The sequence below is a fragment of the Ahaetulla prasina genome, chromosome 7, assembly GCF_028640845.1.
Source record: "Ahaetulla prasina isolate Xishuangbanna chromosome 7, ASM2864084v1, whole genome shotgun sequence".
Classification (NCBI taxonomy): Eukaryota; Metazoa; Chordata; class Lepidosauria; order Squamata; family Colubridae; genus Ahaetulla; species Ahaetulla prasina.
Genome location: NC_080545.1, coordinates 103,307,491 through 103,330,640, shown reverse-complemented (window position 1 = coordinate 103,330,640; position 23,150 = coordinate 103,307,491). Strand labels below are relative to the sequence as shown.

General features: G+C 52.0%; 3 protein-coding genes across 10 annotated transcripts in view; 1 reads left to right on the top strand and 2 right to left on the bottom strand.

Annotated features, from left to right (window-relative positions):
• GCNA (germ cell nuclear acidic peptidase) overlaps nt 1-7,455 on the bottom strand; it is a 33,007-nt gene extending 25,552 nt beyond the window's left edge. For 2 of the 5 annotated variants that reach the window (XM_058189840.1, XM_058189841.1), the window contains exon 1: nt 57-1,714. Coding sequence is in view for 2 of the 5 variants with exons in the window: in XM_058189837.1 (XP_058045820.1) it covers nt 6,875-6,912; nt 7,262-7,398 (175 nt within the window). In the remaining 3 variants the exon portion in view is untranslated. Of the gene's footprint in view, nt 1-56; nt 1,715-6,874; nt 6,913-7,219 lie in introns of those variants that run through there. The other 3 variants (XM_058189837.1, XM_058189838.1, XM_058189839.1) reach the window with 3 other exon arrangements.
• A 177-nt stretch (nt 7,456-7,632) lies between these two features.
• On the top strand, nt 7,633-21,346 carry LOC131201712 (uncharacterized). Of its 3 annotated transcripts, none has more exons than XR_009155963.1 (2): nt 7,633-7,770; nt 18,789-21,346. XR_009155963.1 is itself a non-coding variant. In XM_058189843.1 (2 exons), exons 1-2 carry the CDS (start codon nt 17,545-17,547, stop codon nt 19,146-19,148), a joined length of 747 nt encoding a protein of 248 aa, XP_058045826.1. In that variant the 5' UTR covers nt 17,060-17,544; the 3' UTR covers nt 19,149-21,346. The 3 variants fall into 3 exon arrangements, 1 of the variants encoding a protein (XP_058045826.1); XR_009155964.1 differs by lacking the exon at nt 7,633-7,770 and adding an exon at nt 16,909-17,004; XM_058189843.1 differs by lacking the exon at nt 7,633-7,770 and adding an exon at nt 17,060-17,931.
• On the bottom strand, nt 9,660-22,999 carry ADM2 (adrenomedullin 2). Of its 2 annotated transcripts, none has more exons than XM_058189844.1 (2): nt 16,763-17,027; nt 9,660-10,988 (listed from the first exon to the last, which is right to left on the bottom strand). In XM_058189844.1, exons 1-2 carry the CDS (start codon nt 16,921-16,923, stop codon nt 10,631-10,633), a joined length of 519 nt encoding a protein of 172 aa, XP_058045827.1. In that variant the 5' UTR covers nt 16,924-17,027; the 3' UTR covers nt 9,660-10,630. The 2 variants fall into 2 exon arrangements, 1 of the variants encoding a protein (XP_058045827.1); XR_009155966.1 differs by lacking the exon at nt 16,763-17,027 and adding an exon at nt 22,537-22,999 and having other exon boundaries at nt 10,852-10,988.
• Nucleotides 23,000-23,150: the final 151 nt, after the last annotated feature.

The window sequence follows — 23,150 nt, the reverse complement described above, 5'->3', positions numbered from 1 at the left end:
GGCTTATTTTCAGGGGATCTCTTATTTTCGGGGAAACACGGTAGCAACTTCTCTACCTGAGCATCTTGATTCTGTTCTGAGCTGACGATGGAGTTCTCCAGGGTTATGGTCTTGGAATACTTCTGCTTGCCTTCCCTGGATATGGGGTCTGAGGTATCTCAGAGTTCCTGGCCACCACAAGAGTCATGGATCTGCCCCAAGTCATCCAGAGCCCAACACATAATAGTGGTCATACTGATCTTTTTTTCCTGTTAAAACAGTGGTAGGATCCTGTGGAACTGGGGGAGATATTGGTTTCTCCCATCATGGTCAGGCCACTCCCTCGTGAGCCTCCATAGTATCACCATCCATAATAGCAGCTTAATTTGGTACAATATATATTTATTTTGTACAGTCTAAATCACGGGTTCTCAAACTTTTTGAACAGGGGGCCACTTCACAGTCTCTCAGACTGTTGGGGGACCAGACTGGCTGGGTGGGTGTGACTAGGTGATCATGTGACTGGGTGGGCATGCCCAATTTAGCAGTCCATTTTGCCAATTTAGCAGTCGATTAGATAATACACACAAATTAAACTTTAATTTGTTTTGCTTCTGGGGGTGTTTTATTTGCTTTTGTTTGACTTTTCACTAGATAATTTTTTGTTTACAAGTCTAGTGGTCCACTTCAGAAAACTCAGTTTTGCAGCAATTCTTCTCAGCCCCAAGGAGGTAACAATCAACATCTCTCTCTCTCTCTCCTCTCCCCCATCTGTCTCTCAGAAAAGTGTGCTAGAAGAGCAAATGGGAGTGGGGGAGAGAAACCTTGCTGAATTCCATTCCATTCCCATCACGGTGGTTTCAATCCACTTTTGGAATCTTGCTGGCCGCCCCGGAACTTCCTCCGCACATGCAGAATACATGCACAGGCTCGGGCAAGGGCTTCGCACATCTGGCAGGCAGAATTGGACCAGCCAGGCATCTCTTGGAGTGGATGTGGCAAGGAAGCCCCAAGTCGGGGGCTCAGCAGCGCTGATCCACTGGCCAGCCAGCCCTTCCCGCCTCCATCTCCAGTGACGGCGATGACTGTCCTCCTTCAGGAGTGGGCAGCTGAGAGGGAGGACAGGCAGCCAAGCAGTGGCAACTGTTGTGGGCCCCACTTCCTAGCTCGCTCACGTCTTGCCAGCCCCGCTTTGCCAACAGGCGCATGAGCCACACCTTCCCGGAATTTGACTGCAACCCTCAGCTCAGAACGGAGATGCGAGAGCGGGTGGGGTGGGGAGCCTGCAAGGCAGAAGGCTGCCTTTAGTCCAGGGAAGGGACTGCAGCCTCGGGGCTCTGTCTGAAAGAGCTGCGTTGATTGGGCAGCGACCCAAAAGCGCTCCGGAGCTGCTGCCTCGCAGGACAGGGTGGGGCTCTGCTCTCCCTGTTGAACAGCCCCAGTGAAGGAGGCACATTATTGGGTGTCTCTACCCCTGGCAGCTCTTGGGTAGCAACTTCACTGATGCTCGGCAGACCCGCACAGCTTGAAGGAGGCAAAGCGGCCAGCTAGAAAGGGCGAGTAGAGGTGGTAAATCATGCCCAGACCTGGCAGGCAAAAAACGGCCTGCTGGGCCTGGGCGAGTGGGGAAAGCCAGATCCCCATCGGAGCCCTGGTTGCCCAGACCCAGCAGAGATGGGAGGGAGGCATGCAATCCATGGTCGGCCTTGGTCAGCCATAGCGCCGATGGGGATTGAGCTTTCCCCGCTCGCGGTGGCTGCTTTTTGCCTGCTGGGACTAGGCGTACTTTTACCACCTCTACTCAGCCTTTCTAGCTGGCAACTTTGCCAGGGCCTAAAGGACCTGCGCGAGCTCCATAGCACTTTCAGAGTGCTCCACCCCGCTGCATTTCCGTTCTGAGTGGAGGATTGCAGCCAAATTCTGAGAAGGCGCAGCTCGTGCGTAGCCAGGCTTCCTTCCGTGCAAGTTGGCCCGGTGCTACCCAAATCAGTGCCTGGGGCTCAAAGGGCCTCTTCCTCCAGTCTTGTGGTGGGCGCCGCTTCCTACCCCGCCCCCCATGATGCTTCAGGGAAGCCTGCCAGACGCCACGTGTTGGGTCTGGTAGTGGACGAGAAACTGTGATGCTTTCCCCTATTTCCTGCAGGGCCTGCTGGCAAAGTGCCCCTCTCGTGCACCCACCGCTGCAGTCAGGTGCACGAGGGGAACACACTTCACGCACATGCCAAGGGCAAGACCCGCAAGGGGCCCAAGATGACTAGCAGTGACCTGCTCTCCAACTGCAAGCCAGAAGAGATGGGAATAAGTAGGCAGCAGCCACCCCACACCCTCCTCACCTTGTCTTTGCCCGCAGTGGGAGCAGTAGCCAAAGGCAGATATATATATATTATATTATATTATTTTAATTTGTATACCGCCCTTCTCCCGAAGGACTCAGGGCGGTGAACAGGCAGATAAAATATAAATACACACAATAATTTAAAACAACCCTTAAAAAACTGATTTAAATGCCCAAAACGTTAAAAACATACTCCCCTGTAAAATAACACAATTTTAAAAACCCATCTAATAAAAATAAAAATCAGGCTAGTCCAGCCATATGAAATAAATAAGTTTTAAGTTCGCGGCGAAAGGTCTTAAGGTCAGGTAATTGTCGAGTCCGAGGGAAGTTCGTTCCACAGGGTGGAGCTCCCACAGAGAAGGCCCTCCCCTGGGGGCCAGTCGACACTGTTTGGCTGGCGGCACCCTGAGGAGTCCCTCTCTGTGGGGCGTGCGGACGATGGGAGATAGAAGCCGGCAGTAGGCGGTCCCGTAGATAGCCCGGTCCTAAGCCATGGGCGCTTTAAAGGTGGTAACCAATACCTTGAGCGCACCGGAAAACAACAGGTAGCCAGTGCAGTCTGCGCAGGATAGGTGTTATGTGGGAGCTCGAGGCGCTCCCTCAATAACCCGCGCAGCCGCATTCTGAACTAGCTGAAGTCTCGGGTGCTCTTCAAGGAGCCCCATGTAGAGAGCATTGCAGTAGTCCAGGCGAGAGGTAACAAGGGCATGAGTGACTGTGCATAAGGCATCCCGGTCCAGGAAGGGCGCAACTGGCGGATCAGGCGAACCTGATAAAATGCTCTCCTGGAGACGGTCGCCAAATGGTCTTCAAAGGACAACCGGCCATCCAGGAGCACGCCCAAGTTGCGTACCTTCTCCATCGGGGCCAATGATTCACCCCCGACAGACAGCCGCATCTGCAGCTGACTGTACCGAGGTGCCGGCATCCACAGCCACTCCGTCTTGGAAGGATTAAGTTTGAGCCTGTTCCTCCCCATCCAGCCCCGTCCGGCTTCCAGACACCGGGACAACACTTCGACAGCTTCACTGGGGTGGCCCGGGGTGGAAAAGTACAGCTGGGTGTCATCAGCGTACAGTTGGTATCTCACCCCAAAGCCACTGATGATCTCACCCAGCGGCTTCATATAGATGTTGAACAGGAGGGGTGAGAGAATCGACCCCTGTGGCACCCCACACATGAGGCACCTTGGAGTCGATCTCTGCCCCCCGTCAACACCGTCTCGTCCGATCAGAGAGGTAGGAGGAGAACCACCGATAAGCGGTGCCTCCCACTCCCAACCCTCCAACCGGCGCAGCAGGATACCATGGTCGATGGTATCAAAAGCCGCTGAGAGGTCTAATAGGACCAGGGCAGAGGAGTAACCCCTATCCTGGCCCTCCAGAGATCATCCACCAGCGACCAAAGCTGTCTCCGTACTGTATCCGGGCCGGAAGCCGGACTGGAACGGGTCTAGATAGACAGCTTCATCCAGGTACTGGGGTAGCTGACATGCCACCACACTCTCTACAACCTTCGCCGTGGCGAAGATTGGAGACTGGCCGGTAGTTCCTAAAACAGCTGGGTCCAGGAAGGCTTCTTGAGGAGGGTCTCACCACAGCCTCTTTCAAGGCCGCGGAAAGACCCCTCCCGCAGAGAAGCATTTGTAATCCCTGGAGCCAGCCTCGTGTCACCTCCTGAGTAGCCAGTACTAACCAGGAGGCACGGATCCAGTAAACATGTGGTGGCGTTCAGCCTGCCCAGCAACCTGTCCATGTCCTCGGAGTCACAGGATCAAAGTCATCCCAAACCACCTCAACAAGACGGGCCTCGAACCCTCGCCTGGATCTACCCAATTTTGATCCAATCCGTCCCGAGCTGAGCGATTTTGTCGTATAGATAACCGTTAAACTCCTCGGCACGCCTTGTAGGGGTCCTCCGCCCCTCCTGTTGGAGGAGCGAGCGGTCACCCAAACAGGGCGGCGGGCGGTTATCTGCCGACGCAATGAGGAGGAACGAGGAACGTCAGAACCCTCATTGCCACTAGGTAGGTCCTACTATAGGACCTAACTAGTGTCCGGTCAGCCTCAGAGCGGCTGGATCTCCAGGCACTCTCTAGGCGTCTTCTCCGGCGCTTCATCTCCCTCAGCTCCTCGGGGGACCAAGGAGCTGGTTGGGGCTGGCGCCGGGGCAGGGGCCGCAAAGGCACGACACGGGCCAAAGCTCCAGCCGCGGCCCGTCCCCAGGCCGCAACTAGCTCTTCAGTCGAGTCGTGGGACAGGTGTTCGGGAAACGGCCCAAGCTCCGTCAGGAACCTCTCCGGGTCCATCAGGCGCCTGGGACGGAACCAACGCATTGGTTCCGTCTCCCTGCGATGGTGGGTAGCGGTCAGAAAGTCTAGACGAAGGAGAAAATGATCTGACCATGACAAAGGTTCCACAACTAAATCATTTAAAACCAGATCATTAAACCACTGGCCAGAGATAAAAATCAGGTCTAGGGTACCTCCCCCGACGTGGGTAGGGCCGTCAATTAACTGAATCAGGTCCATGGCCGTCATGGAAGCCATGAACTCCTGAGCTGTCGAGGATGCTACGCCGGCTGATGGCAAATTGAAATCCCCCATGACCAGCAGTCTGGGGGTCTCAACTGCCAACCCGGCCAAGAGGCGAAAGGAATGCGGTCCCATGGGCTGAAGGAGTCAGGCAACCACCTGCAGGGGTGAAATGCTCCTGGTTCGGACCGGATCACGCAATCCGGTAGTGATGGGGGCGGATAGTTCGGAGAACCGGTAGCAAAAATCCCTCCCACCCCCGCCCATGCCTCGCTAATTCCTCTTCTCTGTCCCTGAAGCTCTTGGTTGTGATACAGCTGCAAACGGCCTTAAATGACTGCCGTGGCACTTCAAAGGGTCACACTACAGCTGATCAGCGTTGTAGGCAGCTAGTAGACCGGTGCCTCTATCTTTAAAGAAGGTAGACCAGTGCCCCTCAATAAAAGGAAATTGGTAGACCGGGGCCTCTATTTTTTAAAGAAGGTAGACCAGTGCCCCTCAATAAAAGGAAATTGGTAGACCGGGGCCTCTATTTTTTAAAGAAGGTAGACCAGTGCCTGCCAGGTTTTGTATAGTTTATTGTTTTTATTATTTATTATTGACCATGCCCGTTCAGTCACCTGACCACCAAGCCACACCCATCAATTAAGCCACGCCCATAGAACCAGTAGGGAAAAAATTTAATTTCACCCCTGACCACCTGCCCTGTCCCAGGCAATTGTAGTAAGGCACAAATTGGTAGGGTGGGTTCAGTTACCGGTGAGAGCAGCCTCCTCCTTAATCACACCTTCTTATCCAAGCTGCCGGGTGTTGCTCCGGTTCTTTCTGCCACGGCTGCATAGCCTTTTCTTCCAATTCTAGCTATGCCTTGGCACTCGCAGCCACGGGAGCCCAGCACTGCGGTTCCCTTCACTCCAACTAGTAGCCTCTGCTCACGTCAAGAAGCCGGTGGCTGGGTGGGAGGAGCCCAAGTACAGGTGCAAGGTGACACGCCATTTATGCGGATGGGCGAGCAGGCAGCCCTCAGGGAAGAGTGCTGCACTGGGTGACGCATCCCCTGGTTGCAGGCTGGATACGAGGCCCAAGGCAGAGGGGAGGGCGAGTGTGTGGCAGGTGCCCGGAGGCCCTACAGAAGCTGAGAGGCAGGCCTGAGAGGCAGGCCTGAGAGGCAGCTGAGGGCCGCCGTCCACAGCCCCACCCCCCAAGGCGGCCCTTCAGCCTAGTGCAGCGGGTCCAGGGTGGATTTCCCTGCCATGCTGTTGGCTTTATCTTCCAGTTCCAGCCTGCGGGGCTCGCACCGCTCTGCTCACCGCGGCTGCCCATGAAGGTCGTGGGGGAAGCCAGCTGGCAGAGAAGCAACATGGGTGGCGCAGCCTTGTGCTTTCTGGCCCCTGGCAGCCGCGGCATGTGAGGCCCAGTAGCTGCAGAGAGGGGAGCAAGATGTGGGCTGGGGGAGGGGGAGCAAGATGTGGGCTGGGGGGGCAAGCGGCAGCAGCTTGCCTTTCTCTTTGCCACTAGCCACAGGAGAAAGGGAACAGTAGGCAGGGATCAGGGGTCATGGCCAGCCAGGAAAGCCGAACTGTTGCCCAGCCCAGAGCAGCAAAAGGCAGCTGAGCCCCGCCATGTCCACCCCCGGGCCTTGAGTGGATTTCCTTCCTGCAATATACTTGACTATATCTTCCTCAACAAATGGAGCCCAGGATCATTTCTATTTAGATGTTTAACTTGCAGCAGGTCTGACATTTTGCAACCTTCTGACAAGCAAAGTCAATGAGGAAGCCAGATTTGCTTAAGAATCATGTTCCTAACTTAACAACTGCAATGATTCACTTAACAACTGTGGCAAGAAAGGTCATAAAATGGAGCGAAATTTACTTAACAAATGTTTCATTTAGCAATGGAACTTTTGGACTCAACTGTGGTCATGAGTCAAGGACTGCAGTAGATAGGCAAACAGAACTTAAAGTCATACTCCAAAAAAAGTACTTTAATGTACTTCTGCAGGTTAACTTTTACATACTTACAGTTTTCAAATTCATCGTCGCTGCCTGAAGACGATGAGCTGTAAAACAGACCGTAAGAGGACTATTGGTGGCTAAACGGCCAAAAAAAAATCTAGGGCTGAACGAAAAAAAGTCACTTCCAAGAGCATAGAGGCCCTTTGAAAGGCAGGTAATGCAAGACATGCCGCTCCCTAATAAAGAGTCCAAGGAAATCTTGAACTGACCACCTCCCGTCGAAGCTCTCTGCCCTCCGCCCCCCATGCCCAACAACCTCGGCTGGACAACGGGGAGCGGCTCAGCCGCGCCGCCCCAAACCCCCGCCCCGCTTGGCGTTTCCAGAGGTCGCCCTCGAAACCTGGCATTAACCTCCTCACGAAGAGCCCCCGCCAGAGTCGGAACTGCGCTCACCCTCCGCGCCGAGCCATCGCGCCAAGGCCGGAACCTCCGGCGGGCCGGCCAGAGACTGTGGGGCCAGGAAACAGAGGGCCGCTCCTCAAATTTCCCGCCTCGGCGCGCGATGATGACAAGACCGCAGTTCCGACCATAGAGAGGGGGAGGGAGCGCCCTCACTCTCGCGGAGGACGTTCCCCGCAGCCGGTGGGCGGAGACCGGAGGGGGGCGTGTCGGCCAGGGCCGCAGGCGGGGCTAGCTTTTTCCCGGCGCGGTGGCCGCTGCCGCTTTCGGGCGACCCTTGGCCAGATTTCGCGGCTTCTGCGTGGAATGGCCAGGGGAACCAGGAGCCTTTTCGGAAGAACCAACCGGCGGCCGTGCCAGGTTCGCACGACCACCTGCAAACCCGCCTGGCTGAGGCGCAGCTGAGACGACGCCGGGCCACGAGACGGGCTCAAAAAGGAAGCCCAGGCGCTGCATCTTGCACCGCATCGGCCCTGGCCGCGAGGGCAGCCCGAAGCTCCTCGGTACGTGCGGCAACCGAGCCCCTCTCGAAAACCAGACTGGCCTTGGTGTCTCGGACCCAGTGCTTCCATTTACGCCGCCTTTCTGTCCTTCAGGCACCGAAGAAGGCGCGCGTCGCGCTCTCCCTCCAACCTTTTCCCTACGGCCGCCCTGGGAGGAGGAAGAAGGAGCCTCAGCTGCCCACTGGCTCTCCTTTGCCCTCCACGCACCCTCCCTCCAGTTCATGGGAAACTCCTGGTGCTGGGAGGGTCTCGCCCGCCCAGGGGAAGCGGCAGGAGATGCCAGCCGAGCAGAGAGTGCTCTTCCCTGCCAGCCGCGCCTCCTTGTGCCGGCCACATTTCCAAGCGCTTGGCTTTGGCACCCATCGCCTTTCGGGCTCCAGGCATTCCAGAAAAGAACGGCTCGTAGCAGTACAGCTTCTGGTTGTAAGGACTGGGGAAGGCAACTGATGGGCATCAAAGGGAAGGCCCGCAGGTAGAAGGGCAGATAATAACTGTCAATCAAGGGCAGCGAAGTCTGCGACCAGGAGAGAGGGGGCGATCCTCCCTCATTAGGGCAGAGTTCTCTTCCAGCCTGCAGAATGTTGGGTGGGGGGAGGGAGGCAGCTGGTGGGGGGAAGATCCCCCTAGGCAAGAGGACTCCTGGTCATGGCCTCTGAGCAGAGGCGTCATAGGATTTTGAGAGAAGCCTTCAGGTGAGTCAGACCAGGTGGGACCCTCCTCCTGAGTTCCCTGGTAGGTGAGCTTGCCAGGAACATCTTGTTGATGCAGGAAACCGCTGAGTCAGTTCCCAGCCCCTCTGCTTTTCTCAGAAAGCCCTTAGCCAGCAAAGCTGTCGTGGCCCTTGGACCCAGTGACAAGTTCTGCTGTCAGATAACTTTTGTCTAGCACTCCAAGGAAGCCAACTCATCTCTCTGTTCCATCTGACCCTTCCCTTGACCAGCGAGGCAGATTTTCCAGATGGTCAGATCTGTCTGTGGCTCAAGGGAATTTATACAGGCGTAACCTGTCTCAGAGGAAATTTGGCCCTGTGCACTGCCTGGTTCATCTCACTTCTTAAAAGGCAGCTTTCCAGATCTTTGCATGCTGGGATGAGTATGTGCAAAAGGCCGTTCAGCCCTGGATGTCTGCAAGGAGGGCCCTGGCAATCCAGTTGATTGTTCAGATGTTCAGAAATGCCACCTGTGCAGAACCCGGCTGTTATAACTGACGGGGCTGTTACGTTCAGCGTTCATTACTTCGGAGGCAGAGTCTGGATGCTGAAATTGCCTCTTGTTCCTGAGGGATTCAGGAAGAACAAACCTGTGTTCCGGGTAATAAGGACCCTTCAGGAGACTTCTAGAAGCCCACCAGGAGGAAGATCAGGGCTGTAACTTCCGCCCCTTCGAAACAAGAGCAAGCTCAGCCCTCAGACATAGCGTTGCCTTGACCCTTTGCCTTCTAGCTGTTCCTTGGGGGGTTAGGGTTAGGGCTTCCTCTTTCAGAAATCCAGGATTGTTTACTCCCACTCAAAAAAATGCAGTTTTCTGCCATTTTGCTTTTTTTAACTAAAGTTTCAAAACGTTTATTTTACTGCATGCACTATGGAAGCCCCTGGGGGCCAAAAAACGTGCTGAGCCTTTGAATGCCAGTGCCTCCCCCCATCAAGTTCACTTCACCCAGACTAACCCAACATACTTGAGTTTCTATCACATGCTGTGCCCAAACACATAAACCTATGATGGCTTAACAAGTTTTGTGATTTAACAGGATACAGCCTACCATGTAGATAACTTCCTTTTCCGTATACCCTGAATCAAACTACAAACCCCATTTTACCCTGGTCTAATGTCGGGAACTAGACCAATAAGCATGAACTGCTGTTGAGCAACACAACATGGGTGCCAATAGGGTTACCTTTACATCTTTTATTAAGATTCAATATTCCATTTTTCCCGGGGCAGGTTTTGTTATGGAAAACTGCCTGCAGTTGCTTTTTGGTGCCTGGAAGAGACAATCACCTGCACTGGACTCCAGTCACTAATCAGATCACTAATTGAGCTTATTTTGCTGGGGCAGTTCCACACACAATTCTACCTTCACATGGCAGTTGGGAGAAAAAGCTGCATACCAAGTGACCCAAGGAACAGCTCTGGGTTTGAAATGCACCTTGCATTAACCCTCATCCATACCCCTGGGGAGGGGGTGAAGCCTGATGAATTCAAGTGAGGCACCAAAGCCAGAAAGAAGGGACTGAGGTGCACACCCTCTCTTGCAAGCCAGCCAGTCTCACTTTCTCACAGAGCACACTTGCACAGCTGCACACTTACATGTTACCTAGGCAATAGCAGCACCCCCGCATGAGCCATTCTGAGGGGGAGGGATGCCTCCTTTTTGACAGGGTTCATCCTCTCTTACAGCCCCAAGCTTTGAGGTGGTGCACACAGAGATAAAATCCATGCTTAGATCATTTTATTAGTTTTGAGAATGCGTGCAGGGAAGAGAATTCATTCACTGAAAGCCAAAGCTGGTTCTCCTATGACACTACCAGTGATAATATGAAATGATCCCATGTATTGATAAACCTTCATCTTCCTCTTGCCAGTATGAAGGATGAAGCAAGGCTATTGTACAGCCACACCCAGTGCACCTCCTGAGAGATGACAATTGAGGCTTCTCTTAGGCCTCTCCAGCAGCAGCCCCCTCCCCACGTTGGCTTTATTTCAAGGCCCATATCCCAGCCCACCCACCAGGAGAAAGCCCATATGTAGGTCCAGCAGGAAGACCAGTGAGCGGCATGGCAGGTGTCGAGGAAGAGAGGGCTGCTGGAAATGTTCAGGGTAAGGAGTAGGTGCCTTTCCGGTCCTGCCATCACTCTCTGCCTTCAGCCATAGCTGTGGGGACTATGGAGACTGATGGGAGAGGAATCCTGGCGTCCCAACTGGCCCTTCAGCTGCCAAAGGCGGTGGCTGAGATTTTGCACTTGGCAAGTGCCCAAAGCACAACCCACACGCATTAGTTGGGCAGCGCGGCGCTTTCGATGAAGGGCTGGCATCAGTGCGGGCCAAGGCAGAGGACCATAGCCAAGCTGCAGGGGGTCCAATCTGGGCCTGGGGACCTCTCGGAGGGGAAGCAGGCTGTCTGCCTTCCCAGGCTGCTTTTGAGCCAGCCAAGACAGCCCATTCTTTTTCGACAGCCTCTTCGGAAGCCAGGTAGAACGGTGGTTTGAGTCCCAATGTTTCCTGCAACAAAGGAAGAGGAGACTCTTAGAGGGCCCCTGGATGTGCAAGAAGAAAAGAAGAGCTGGAAGCGGAGGGATGCTGGGCTCAGGCGCTTCTGGGTGAGAAAGGGGAAACGTTCCTTCCCCATTCTAGAACTTGATAGATTGAGTTTGAAAGATTGGGGAATCCATTGGGTATAGATCAGGCTACCCATAATATGGTTAGTCTTGGGGATACAACATGATAAGTACTGACCATAAGGTGTTTTGTGAGTTTTGTGAATTCTGCCTATATATCGGAATTATTTTTCATGGCAGTTTATATCTCCCCCCCCCAATCAATCTCAATTGCCACAGGCAGGCATTAGCTGAAGTCAAGCAGCCTTTTTAAAAAAGCTGCATTTGTGATATCTCCCCCAAAGTATGAGGTGGTGGATCTAACATTGCTACCAATACACTTCAAGTTTCCTGAGGCTGGTGTGTATTGGAGAAAACCTGCAAAAACCTTTAATTCAGCCCCTCTGACTTGGTGTTAGTTGCTGCCCTCCCCCCATGCCCCCAATTAATGTATCCTGGCACTTTGGCTTCTTTTGTCTTTATTTCGGCCTCTCAATTTTTAATGTTACATTGTGTTTTAATTACACAATGTAAGCCGCCCTGAGTCTTCGGAGAAGGGCGGGATATAAATTCAAATAAAAAAAAATGAGCTTTCTAAAGATGAAGCTGAGATTGGAACATCTGGCCTTTCCATTAGCCAAGGCTGATCAGGAAGTTCTTGCAAATACAAAAGCCGAAAGAAGAAAAGAAAACATCATGGATAGAGCTGTACTCTGATGCTTCTGCTGCTGCCCAACCAAGGGAAGCCAATCCTGGTCTGTCCTCTTTGGGAAAGAACGGGGAAATCATTTGGCAGATCCTTTGGGATCAGGACCCAGAAAGTCTGCATTCCTTTGGGTATAGCTGGGCAAATCACTGTCATCCTCACTCTTGAGGGGAAAGAGAAAGAGACCCTGCAGTGAACTGATGGCTCCCCCTGAGATGAGATCAACACGGCTTCCTTCTGGTGGGCCTGGAAGAGCACCCCAGCAACTAATCTCTGCCACATGCTCTACAGGGAACAAGAAGCTAAAACTGGTGTTTCTAGGCTGCATTTTCAGATGGATATGGATAAGCACCATGTTGCTGAAAACCTGGAGAAATTACTTTTACACATAGACAGAGAACATGCGTGGAATCTGGATCCCAATCTAGAAAAAATAAATAGCAGTATCGAAATGGAAAACAAGATACTACAGCCATTTGAAACCAATTTAAAGTTTAAGCACTGACTTTTCACATGCTCTTTTTTTCCTTCATTTCAAGGCAGAGGGCAGAGTACTTTCTTCCCCATCCTCAGCAGCCAGAGCAGTGCTAACGAGGCAAACCATGTCCTTAAACCACAGCCAGGAGAAGGGACCTCCCTAGGAAAACCAGTTGCTCCCTGGAGCTTGCAAGCCCCACATGAAGTTGGGAACTGGTTTGCCACTCAATCCCTTTCTGGCCCGGATGAACCGCCTTCCTTCCAGGGCAGTAAGGGCAGGGGGAGGAGTGGAAAGGGGAGGAAAGGAGGTGGAAGATGGTAGGACAGGCTGGAAAGTGGGGGCCAAGGTGAGAAAAAGTGAGGTCAATTATAGAATCTCTGGCAGGGAGCCTGGGCTGCGGAAGAGATGGGAGAGCCTGGGAGATGGCCAGAGGGCAAAGCAAGGAGGGAGGAGCACGTGCAGAGAGGAAAGAAGCTACCTGCCACAGGACACGTACACTGGTAGCCACCCAAGAAGAGCGTGCACAAACACCAGCTGCATCACAGGCATGAGCCTGCACACCCAAGCCAGCTTACACAGAGGCTTTTCATAGTCAGCACCGTTTCGGATAGCTCACCAAAACCTAGGGAGGGGCTGGCAGAATTGTAGTGGGGTTGTGACTTGTGTCTGTTAAAGCAGAGGATGCCTGGCTTCCAAGACCGTGCTGAGGGTGAGAAAGGAAGACGGGGTGTGCCCTCTTGCGCATCTCATGCCACATCTAGTCACAGAAAGCTATTTCCTTATGCCTTTCCTTGCATCACTCCCCCTGTTCCAGCCAAGCCCTTCTGCTGTGAGCCAAAGAGGACATCAATTCACAAGCATCTCCTCTTTCCCATTCAGACACATCTTTCAGGGGCCACAGGATGGCTGGGAAAAAACTTCCTGAAAAATGACACCCCTCCAATTCAGTGCCTGATGGTACCATCCGGACAACGTGGCCAGCAATTCCTTGGCTTTGACCTGACCATAGTGCCTGACCATAGTCATTTCTAACATACAGACAGATTGACAGAGTTGGCAGGGACCTTATAGGTCATCTAGTCCAACCCCCCGCTCAAGCAGGAGACCCTACACCATTTCTGACAAATGGCAGTCCAATGTTTCTTTGAAAGTCTCAAGGGATGAAGCTCCCACAACTTTCAAAGGCAAGCTGTTCCATTGGTTGGTTGTTCTCACTGTCAGAAAGTTCCTCTTCATTTCTAGGTTGAATCTCTCCTTGGTCAGTTTCCATCCATTATTCCTTGTCTGGCCTTCAGGTGCTTTGGAAAACAGCTTGACCCTCTCTTCTCTATGGCAGTCCCTCAAATATTTCCTCTTTCATCCCATGTCAGCAACCCGATCCCTTCCTGGCAGAGCCCCCCTGCAGTGGATTGAGTTACCTGCAGGCTTTAGGGAAACCAGGGAAGCTACTGGAGACCTTTCCAGCTGTCTTGGTGAAAATCTCCACTGAGGTGGATGGAGAGCATGGTGTGCCCCAATGGTGGGATACCCCATTAGGGTTTGATTCAGACAGTGCAGCGCCAGGTTTCAATCCTGGGAGCTGGAAGTCCCACAGCCTAGCCGATGCCACAGAGATGGTGGGGAGAAAGTGGGGTGGAGGGAAGGCCCCTCAAAAGAATACGTGGAATACATCATCGTGATGCTCAGTTTTTAATGTGTAAATAACAAGATCTTTGCAGAACCATCATCGCTAGTCAAAACTCCGTCTTTTGTTTGCATCCGTTTGCTGCTAAGGAGGAGCTGTAGTTTTGTCTAAAGGAGGAAAGCCATGGCAAAAATCAGAAGGTGTCTGGGAGCACCACTTTATGTTGACTAGCCTATGTCTTTAGTCAGAAAAGATCTTGCCAGGCTCTTCCTGATTCTTTGTTAAGAGGGTGACCAAAGTCTTGCTCGTAGTGTCATGGCTAGATCCCTTTGACAGTTGGATTACAGGGCATTAAGTTGGATTCTAACCAGGGAAGTGATCAGAGGCAAAGTCCTTGCTGTGCTTGCTATTCTCCATGTTTAAGATAGCACTTCAACTCAACTCAAGAAAGTAGGTTGCCCTGACTCATGAGAAGCAGAAGCCGGCTCCAGCAAGCCTGGTCTTACACCCACTGCTTCCTCTGTGGCCCTGCAGAGTGCAACGTACCACTCTTAATGTGAGAGAGAGCAGATACACTGCAGTTCACCTCCTGTTCAATCATAGATGGCAGCAGTGAGAGCTTTAGGAATCCTACAACCTGTAGCAAAAGAAGATGTGGCCTTTCTTACTAGTCCAGCTTCCTGTGCTACCCAACAGAAGAGGCAATGCTTCAATTTGTCCAGGTCCTACCATCAGCCCTGTCTGTCTTTGGGGTTGGCTGAATTGAGGAGGCAATGGCTGGCCCCCTGCTGGCCATGTACCACTATTTGTGCCTCTTTAGTACTTGGCTGAAAAACATTTGTTCAGGTTCATTTCCCCACAGCAATCCAAGTGTCAGGGGAGTGGAACCAGAAGTGCATTCCTCAACCAATCTCTGTAAGTTATAAAGATGCCTCCAAATTGCCCAAGGACTCTTGGGATGGCACCTGATGTTTGCATGGACCCCCTTGAAAGGAAAGAGGGTTCTGCACCCTTGATGCCACTCATTGATGGCAGCCTTTGACCCTGATCCTGCAATCAGCATGGCAGCATGGAACACACAACAGACAAATTATGCAGACCGAGGAGGTCTCCCACAGACTTCCTGGTTCCATCCTTGTTGCTAAAACTCTGATTTTTTCTTGTCTTCCTTCTTCTCCAAGTGAAGACCCTCTTGCCCTGCCAAGGAACCAGAGGCCGTGGGGCTTGGCAATCACACCTTGCTTGATATCACTTGCACAACCCAACAAGATGTAGTCTATTTACAAGACTACCATATATCATCCTTCTCCCTCTAGAAGCATTCTTGGGGTACAGAATGAACAGCTCTCTATCCATATAAGAAAATTAAATGGTTGGTTAACTTAAATAGGGCACCATCTTTTACGGGGAGGGGAGAATAAAATAAAAAAGGATAAATATTTTTATTGGAAGTGGGCCATCTGTCATTGCTAGGAAAGGTATAAAATACAACCACAAGATACCTTCAAGAATTGGAGAAGAGGGCCCTGGGAGGAGGTGGAACAAGCGGGGGTGGATGGGGAAGTCCACTTTCTCCCCACTTGCACCACCCCCACGTTCTGTCCCAACAGTGATGGGAAAACCCTTCTGCCGAGGGTCCAAGCTGTGTATCCCCTCTCAAGCTAGGGTGGAAGGTCTCTCATCTGCCAGCCGTGGACATGAATGGGTAGGGGAGGGGGCCCGACACACTAGGGCTCTTCCCCATAGACCTGTTTTGCCTTCTCCTTTCTGGTTTTCAAATGTCAAAGAACAGATTCCTTAGAAGAGTTCCAGTTTCAACAGCTGATTCATTTTGTAATGATATTGCATCATTGGTGGCAGAAATGCTATGTGGTTCCAATGGTTTCAGAGTGATTCTTAGGACTTGTTTCTATGCCAATTTTTTTTTAAGATGCTCCTTAGTGAGCTGAACTCCACTGCAGACCAACAGCCTAAGGGACAAATGTCCAAATGTGAAAGAATATGGAATTCAATATTAGGGTTAGGTCATGCTTTGAGGGTCGAAAGATGGACAGCAGCCCAACTATGCACATTTGCCCTAAAGCCAATCGGTGGGTTTATTCCAAGTTAAGAGTGGATTCCAGCTTTCTTAATTTGCTGAGCTATGTAAGCGCAAACACATAGATTTCAAAGGGCTCAGGGACACTTAACAAGGTCCTGGATCATGGCCAGAATACACAAGGCAGCTCTGGAACTCAGTAAGCGCAACTGGCAGGCATCCATTATTCAACCTCTCCCATCCACACCTGCTCACTGCCCCTCAGCAGGCCCTCAGCATCTGCACAGGGCAGTGTGGGTGGAGGGGTGGGCAGAGCAGGGAAAAAGAAGTATAACCACCAATGAGGTTCCTCAAGGAAGTCTTGAAGCATGCAGGCACACACCGGGCTGTGCAACAGACTCTTTGTGAAGAAGGCAGCTCAGCTGAATTCCAGGGCTTGGTGTAGTTTTGGTGCTAACCCTTGAAAAGGTCAAAAAAAGCTTGTAATTCATGGCCGCCAGGCCTGCACAGAGCTCTCCTGGAGGTTTGCATCTCTAGGGGAAAGTTCTGTTCATGGCAGCCGTAGAACCAGCAGCCAAGAGGAATGCTGGTGAAGCAGGTAATTCTGGCAGTAGTGGAAAAGGGACAAGAGAGCAGGTGTATCTGTGAGTGGGGGGATGTCTTCCCGGTACTGCTGATTCCCGTCTGGGACTGCCCTGGTCGCCTTCCACACTACCGGGGAACGGGCCGCCGGAGTGTGAAGGACGGAGCCTACCCTGCCGGGAGCGGAGTCCTTCTAGGGAGGGCCACCGGAGGCTCTCGGGGCCGCGTGGAGATGCAGCCAGCGAGCTTACCTGGGCAACGAGAGTAGCGCCCCGCGGCCGGACGGAGCAGGCGGGCAACACGACCCGAGTTCAGCGCCGGCCAGGTGGAGGAAGAGCAGGAGCAGCAGCGGCAGGAGAAGGCGGCGGCGGCGGCTGATGCAACTCTGCCCAGCAGGCGACTGGCGCTTCATGGCGGCAGAAGACGGGACGGACTCCGGAGAGATGCCCGGAGACCGCGCTGCCCGCTCCCCGCGATAGCTTTCAGACTCGAGGTGGGATTGAGCCGCCGCTCTTAGAGCCTCCCGCGGGGGTTAGTCGGCCGTCTCTGCCGTCTCACCCGGCCGGCCCCGGGTTAAATACCGCTCCTTCCCCGACGGGGCGGGGCGCCCGGCCGCCACTGACGCCATGGCTCGGCCCGGCCCAGTCCTCAGCAGTCGCCTCTTTCGGGGATGGCTGGACAGGAGGTGCGGGGCCCGCACGGGCGGCTCCTCGGAGGGACGGTGCTCCCTCTAGCCGGCGCGACTTTTACCTAGCGGCGGCCGCTTCCCGGGCGCAGGGAGGGTGGCCAGGCGGCCAGGCGGCCGAGCCTCCCCGTCCGTGGCTCCCCCGCTGCCCGGGACGCGCCTGCCGTCGGCCTCGCCCTCCTATCCCGCAACAAGTCCAGTCTTCTTGTGGTTGCGCCGCCTGGCAGGAGCTCCAGTCCGGGACTGGCCACCGCGCGCCACCTCATCTCTGTTCCAAGCCCTCCGCTCCTCCGGGCCCAAGTGCTGTGGGGCTGCCGGGAGAACATCCGGAGCCTCTCAGGTAGCGGGATGTTGAAGGGCTGGCCCGAGACGGACCGCTCCCGCACCGGGATGGCAGAGCTCGAGGGCTCGGAGAACTGTCCCGTGCCGGTGGCTCTATCGCAGCTGCAGGGCATTCGTGAGTGGGGGAACTCCGTCGGACAACCCGAACTCCATGGAATTATGCCGAATTTCTACGTCCTATTTGAAGATCGCCTGAAGGGCTGCCTTTTATCTCAAGATAAACATCAAGGGACATTTAAGGTGGCAAAGAAAACCTACAACCAAAATAACTGCGACCTGTCCAGTTGTTCGAAAAATCCTCTTCAAAGCCTGCAAAGCAGAGCATCATCCCCAAATCTTGGAGAAAGTGTTCAAGAAATGCAGGAAAACGGTTCCTCCCTTAACTCCAGGCAGGTAACTTTCACAGCCTGGCCTTTGCTCACTCTCCTCCACCCTTGAATGGATAAAAAACCTGGTATTTGCTGCTCCCTCTGCTGCTTCAGTTCCCCCCCTCCCCTTGGGGAAGAAGGTACTCTGCCCTCTGCCTTGAAAGGAAGGGAAAAAAAGCTTAGCAGATGCTGCAACCTCTGTTCTGCCCTCACAATGTATCTGAACAGGGGAGCTCATGAATGCCTTGAGGACATTGCAGGAAAAAGAGGCATGGATGCAGGATGGGGGGGGGGCGCTTTGTTTCGCAGTGAGTGGAGTAATCCTGGATAGCCCTCCAGGATTGGACTTCCATTCTGGCCTCCTTTGGCCATCAGAGACAGGTTTACTGTTGACATAAAATTATTTCAAGAGCTGGCCTTTATTTTATCTCAAAAAGGCTTCTGATGCTTCTGTGAAATGTCGATTTCATCCTATCTGCAAAGTGAAAGAGCCAGCCGTGCCTGGCATCCATTCCCTTCTGGTCTTCCCAGAGTTCAGAACTCTAGAAGAGCCTGAATTGTCGAACAATGCGATCGATTTGCCCCATCCGCTTAGGTCACACATATAAAGATGTGGCAGAGCTTTCTTTCACAGGGAAGAAAGTACCTGGCTTTTGCAAGTGTGGTGCAGCTGGGTCGGCTGCTCCTTCTGTTATAAAACACAAGGGAAAACAGAGGCAACCATTTCTTTACTTGTCTAAAAGGGAAACTATTGGTAAATGTAGATCACAGGCAAATAATCCTGATTAAAAATGGGTCCCAAACACTGATTCTCACGGACTTTCAATGCAGCAAAGCTATACCAAACACGCTTATTTCTTCTTCTGTCTCCTTTCGCTGCAGGGCTTTGGAGAGCGGAGAGCTCTGCTCGGTCACCACAGGAGCTGGAGCTGCTTGACTGAGTTGTTGATCACCCTTAAACTGGTTACCACCTTTAAAGCGCTTCATGGCATGGGACCTGGCTATTTACGGGACTGCCTACTGCGACCGACGGCCTCCCAGCGATCGGTGCGCTCCCACAGAGTGGGCCTCCTTGGGGTGCCGTCGGCTAGACAATGTCGGCTGGCGATCCCCAAGGCCTTCTCTGTGGGGGCCCCAACCCTCTGGAACGAATTACCACCGGGTATTCGCCAACTCCCTGATCTCCGGACTTTCCGACGCGAGCTGAAAACACGGCTGTTTCATCGTGCAGGACTGGCCTAATAGTTTTAATTGGGAATTTTAAATGGGTTTTAAGGAATCAGCCTAAATTTAAATATTTCATTTTAAATCATTTTAGTGTTTGTAAAAATTGTTTTTAATATGGCTGTAAACCGCCCTGAGTCCTTCGGGAGAAGGGCGGTATAGAAATATAAACAAATAAATAAATAAATAAACACTTTCTTCCTTTGCAACTGGGAGAGCTGCACAGCCTTCTTATTTTCTCATTCCAGGTTTCTCCTGGCTACAAAACCATGAAACCCATTTACTTGCTCCTTCAATGTTGATTTAAGAATTACTGGTTTTTCTTTATTTAACATGTTCTCAGAGTGGTTAACAAGATCGTAATTTAGTGGTAAACAGTACAATAAAGTAAATCAATTGGCAAGGAAACAGGACATTTTGAGCCCACAAGTCATAACAACACTCATTAGCCACTGATCCAAAGGCTATGCTGAATGAGAAAGAGGTCTGGCCAGTCTAGAGGGTGGCACAAATCACCTGAAGTGCACAACCAAGCAATGGCATCCTCCTGGGATACAGTAGTGTAAAACACAGCCAGCAGTGCCTTAATGAACAAATCACATTTAAGAAAAAGCATAGCACTTCCTCATGTAAACTCAGATAGACTAGACTAGACTAGACTAGACTAGAATAGTTTGGTGACTATTTGAAGGGACGACACTGAACAAGGAGGCTTTTATACAGGCCTACAGGCCTTACAGATCTACATCCCTGCAGTCACCTGATCATAATACAGGCATTTGGTAAGTGGCAATTATGGACTTTGCTGCAATTATGACAGTTATAGCATCTCGAGATCCTATAAGCACCTTCACGGAGGTGTCCTACAAGCTAAGTCAATGGGGAAGCCAGCAAGAGCTCCGAGAGCATCAAGAATCTTGAAAGCCTGGCAGAGTCTCTCTTTCCCTCTTATACCAGAGAGAGCCAAGGCAGGGTAATCTAAAGTTTCTTCCTCCAGTCTTTTTGGGCTAAGTTCAAGTTTTCTAAGAGCTGCTGCATATTTTTCAAGCGATCCCTGTATTCACATAGATCAATATATCAAAACAAACATTTGATACAATTTCCAAGTTATTTATAAAATTTGTATTCACAAGCCACCAAACAGCCTCCACCAGTGGGCTCAGGTAGTTGAGGATCCACTGAGGAACAGCCTATCCAATTCCTTAGAGGTTACAGGGCCAAAAGAATCCCAAATAATATGGCAAGACGGACAGTCACGTTCTGCTAGCTGGCTACAGTGGCCCAGAGGCAAACCCACTAGAGAGCTCTTATCCACAGGAAAACCAACCATCTGAATAAGGGCCAGTGGACGCAGTGGATCCAGCGAAGCAAGAAGAGAGAACTAAGAGTATTTCACCTGCATTATCATCACAGAGTGATAGATCTTATGCTTCTTCTGTCATTCTCTACCTGCTTCTGCTGCTTCATCTCCCCAGTCCTCTGCAAACTAAGGGGACACTCTGGGAGGCCGCTCAGGGATGATTTTGTCAAGGGCCCGAGACACCTCCTCTTACTAGTAATGAAACAGATTCTCAATCAATTTGTCCAATTTTCTCCTTAAAGAAATCCTCAATTACTTGCCAGGGGCCCAGAGCAGACCATTTGAAAGCCCCACTGAGGTAACAATGGCATGTGAACCAGGAAGTGTTCTGACTGTGACAAAAACAAAATACTAATATCCTTCTTATCCAAATCAAATAACAACTGTTCTACCATGTGACCCTTGGATTGGATCAAAATGCTCAATTATTTATTAAATTTATATGCCATTTATCTCACTATCCAAATTCCCTGGATTGCAAGGAAAAAGTCAACGGCTTCCAAAAAAGAAATGAACTCCTAGATTCAACCAGTTTTTGCTCCTACTGAATGGAAGCTTCAGTGCTATGTTTTTAGTGTAAGCCTCATATTATCTTGGGGGTTGCAAAAAGGAAAGTATAAACCAGAGGAGGAAAATAATACGGAATCAAACAGAAAAAAGAAACAGCAGAATGGCTACTTTATTTGGAAAATGGAAACTTCTGATTAGTGCTACAGAGGACACTAACCACAGAAAGGCTTTAACAATTTTTTTTTGAAGCAAATGAAATGGTTGCTAAGAAAAAGGCGCCTGTTTTGCTGATAGTTGTGGGAGATAAAGAGAAGATTTTATTGAAAAGCTTAAGGCCCCACAAAAAACCATGTGATTCAACTTTACAAAGATAATAAAGCAATTCCAGTTTCATAAGCAGAAACAGAAAGAAAGGTCCATTGCAGCTGAGCTTAAAGAAACTGTATAAGCAATGAAATTCAGCGACAGATTAAAAAATACACTAGGAAATTGACCAATTTTAGGATTTTGAAAGAAAACACTCAAAGGACTTTTGATAGAACCAATGTAAATGGCACATCCTGCTAGGGGAAGAACTTGATAACGAAAGTGGAAGTGGATGACAAACCTGAAGCCTAAGAAGTGAAGAGATTGGCAATGTGGTCATTTTCAGCAGCATCTGCAAGATCTCAACCACCCTGAGTCCTTTGGGAGAAGGGCGGTATAAAAGTTTGATTAAATAAATAAATAAATCTTGCTACGTTCATTAGAAGGAAACTCCACCTGTGGTTATATATATGAGTGAGACATAAAGACACAAGCAGTGCCCTGCTGGATCAGACTCCTGTCCCGTCCAGTACATCTCTTTCAGCGGCTGGTCTATTGCCCGCAGCCTCCCAGCAGGTGCCTCCGGAGGCAACCCACTGTGATCCAGACAAGGCACCCAAAAAAGAACCCGCTTCGTGATGTCACGAGGCTGCTTTTGTTAACCCGACCCTCCTCTTCCCCTGTGGACTCCACTGGCTATCAGCTATTTTCAAGAGGAATTTCAGCAGCATCTCTGAGGTAGCTACTCAACAAAAGCTGTCGAATATACAATTTAATTAGACTGGAGAGAAGTGATACTGCAAAATATAATAACCAGGAAGATTACAATTTCTCAAACCTAATTTGAGAAGTGGCATTATAGGACAAAACAGTATAACAAGGTTTCACAGAAGCCATGAAAATGGTGTTAGATTTGGTGCCCGCGTTACAACCTCCACTTGTGGTGCTGCACATTTAAGTATCGGCCTGGTTGTGGCCCCTATTATGAAAGAGCAGCCGGTGCCCAGCGGCTTTTGCATCCCATTCCCCCAGGGTTGCAACAGGACTCAATTTTTCAATTCAGAATAGAGCTGGAAGGGACTGTGGAGTCCAACCCCCCCACTCGCTCGAGCAGGAGACCCCTGTACCCCTTCGGACAGGTGGCTGTCCAGTCCCTTCTTAAAAGCCTCCAGGGATGCAGCACCCACGGCTTCTGAAGGCAAGCTGATTCCACTGGCTAATTGTCCTCACTGTTAGGAAGCTTCTCACTCCGGGACCCATGTTCTTCAGCCACTCTTCGCTCTTCCTCCTCCAAGGGATCCCGCTGCAGCTACGGGGCTCCTTTCCGGGCGGAGGGCCGGTGGCAAAAGGGCGCCGAAGAGCGCCAGGCAGGAAAGGGCGCGGGCGGCTTCGGCCTTTTCCTGGACCAGGCAGCGGAGGCCTCCGCTCAGCAGCCACGGCCGGCCCCACGAGGCAGCGCAGGAAAGCAGCCCGGCAATCGAGGGCCCCGCTTCGCTCCTTGGGGAAGCCGAGGGGCTCCGGGCGGAGAGTACCGAGCGGGGGCCCCCCAGATTACCCCTCCAGCCCGGCTACGGCTTCCCGCCCCCACAACACCTACAAGCAGCTCCGGAGGCGGGGGGTGGGAAGGAGGCGGGGGCGGTGCCTGAGCCGGAAACGCGCCTGGGGAGGAAGGCCCGTGCCGCGGAGGGCGGGCGGAAGCGCCTCAGCTAAGGGCCCCCGCCACCTCCGCGCGGACACGGGAAGGGGCGGCCCCTTACATCCGAGCCACCAATCCGGCCGCACTTTCCCCGAGGAGCTGCCCACCATTGGCTGGATCCTGGAGTTGCGCCTGCGCTCTTTCTGGG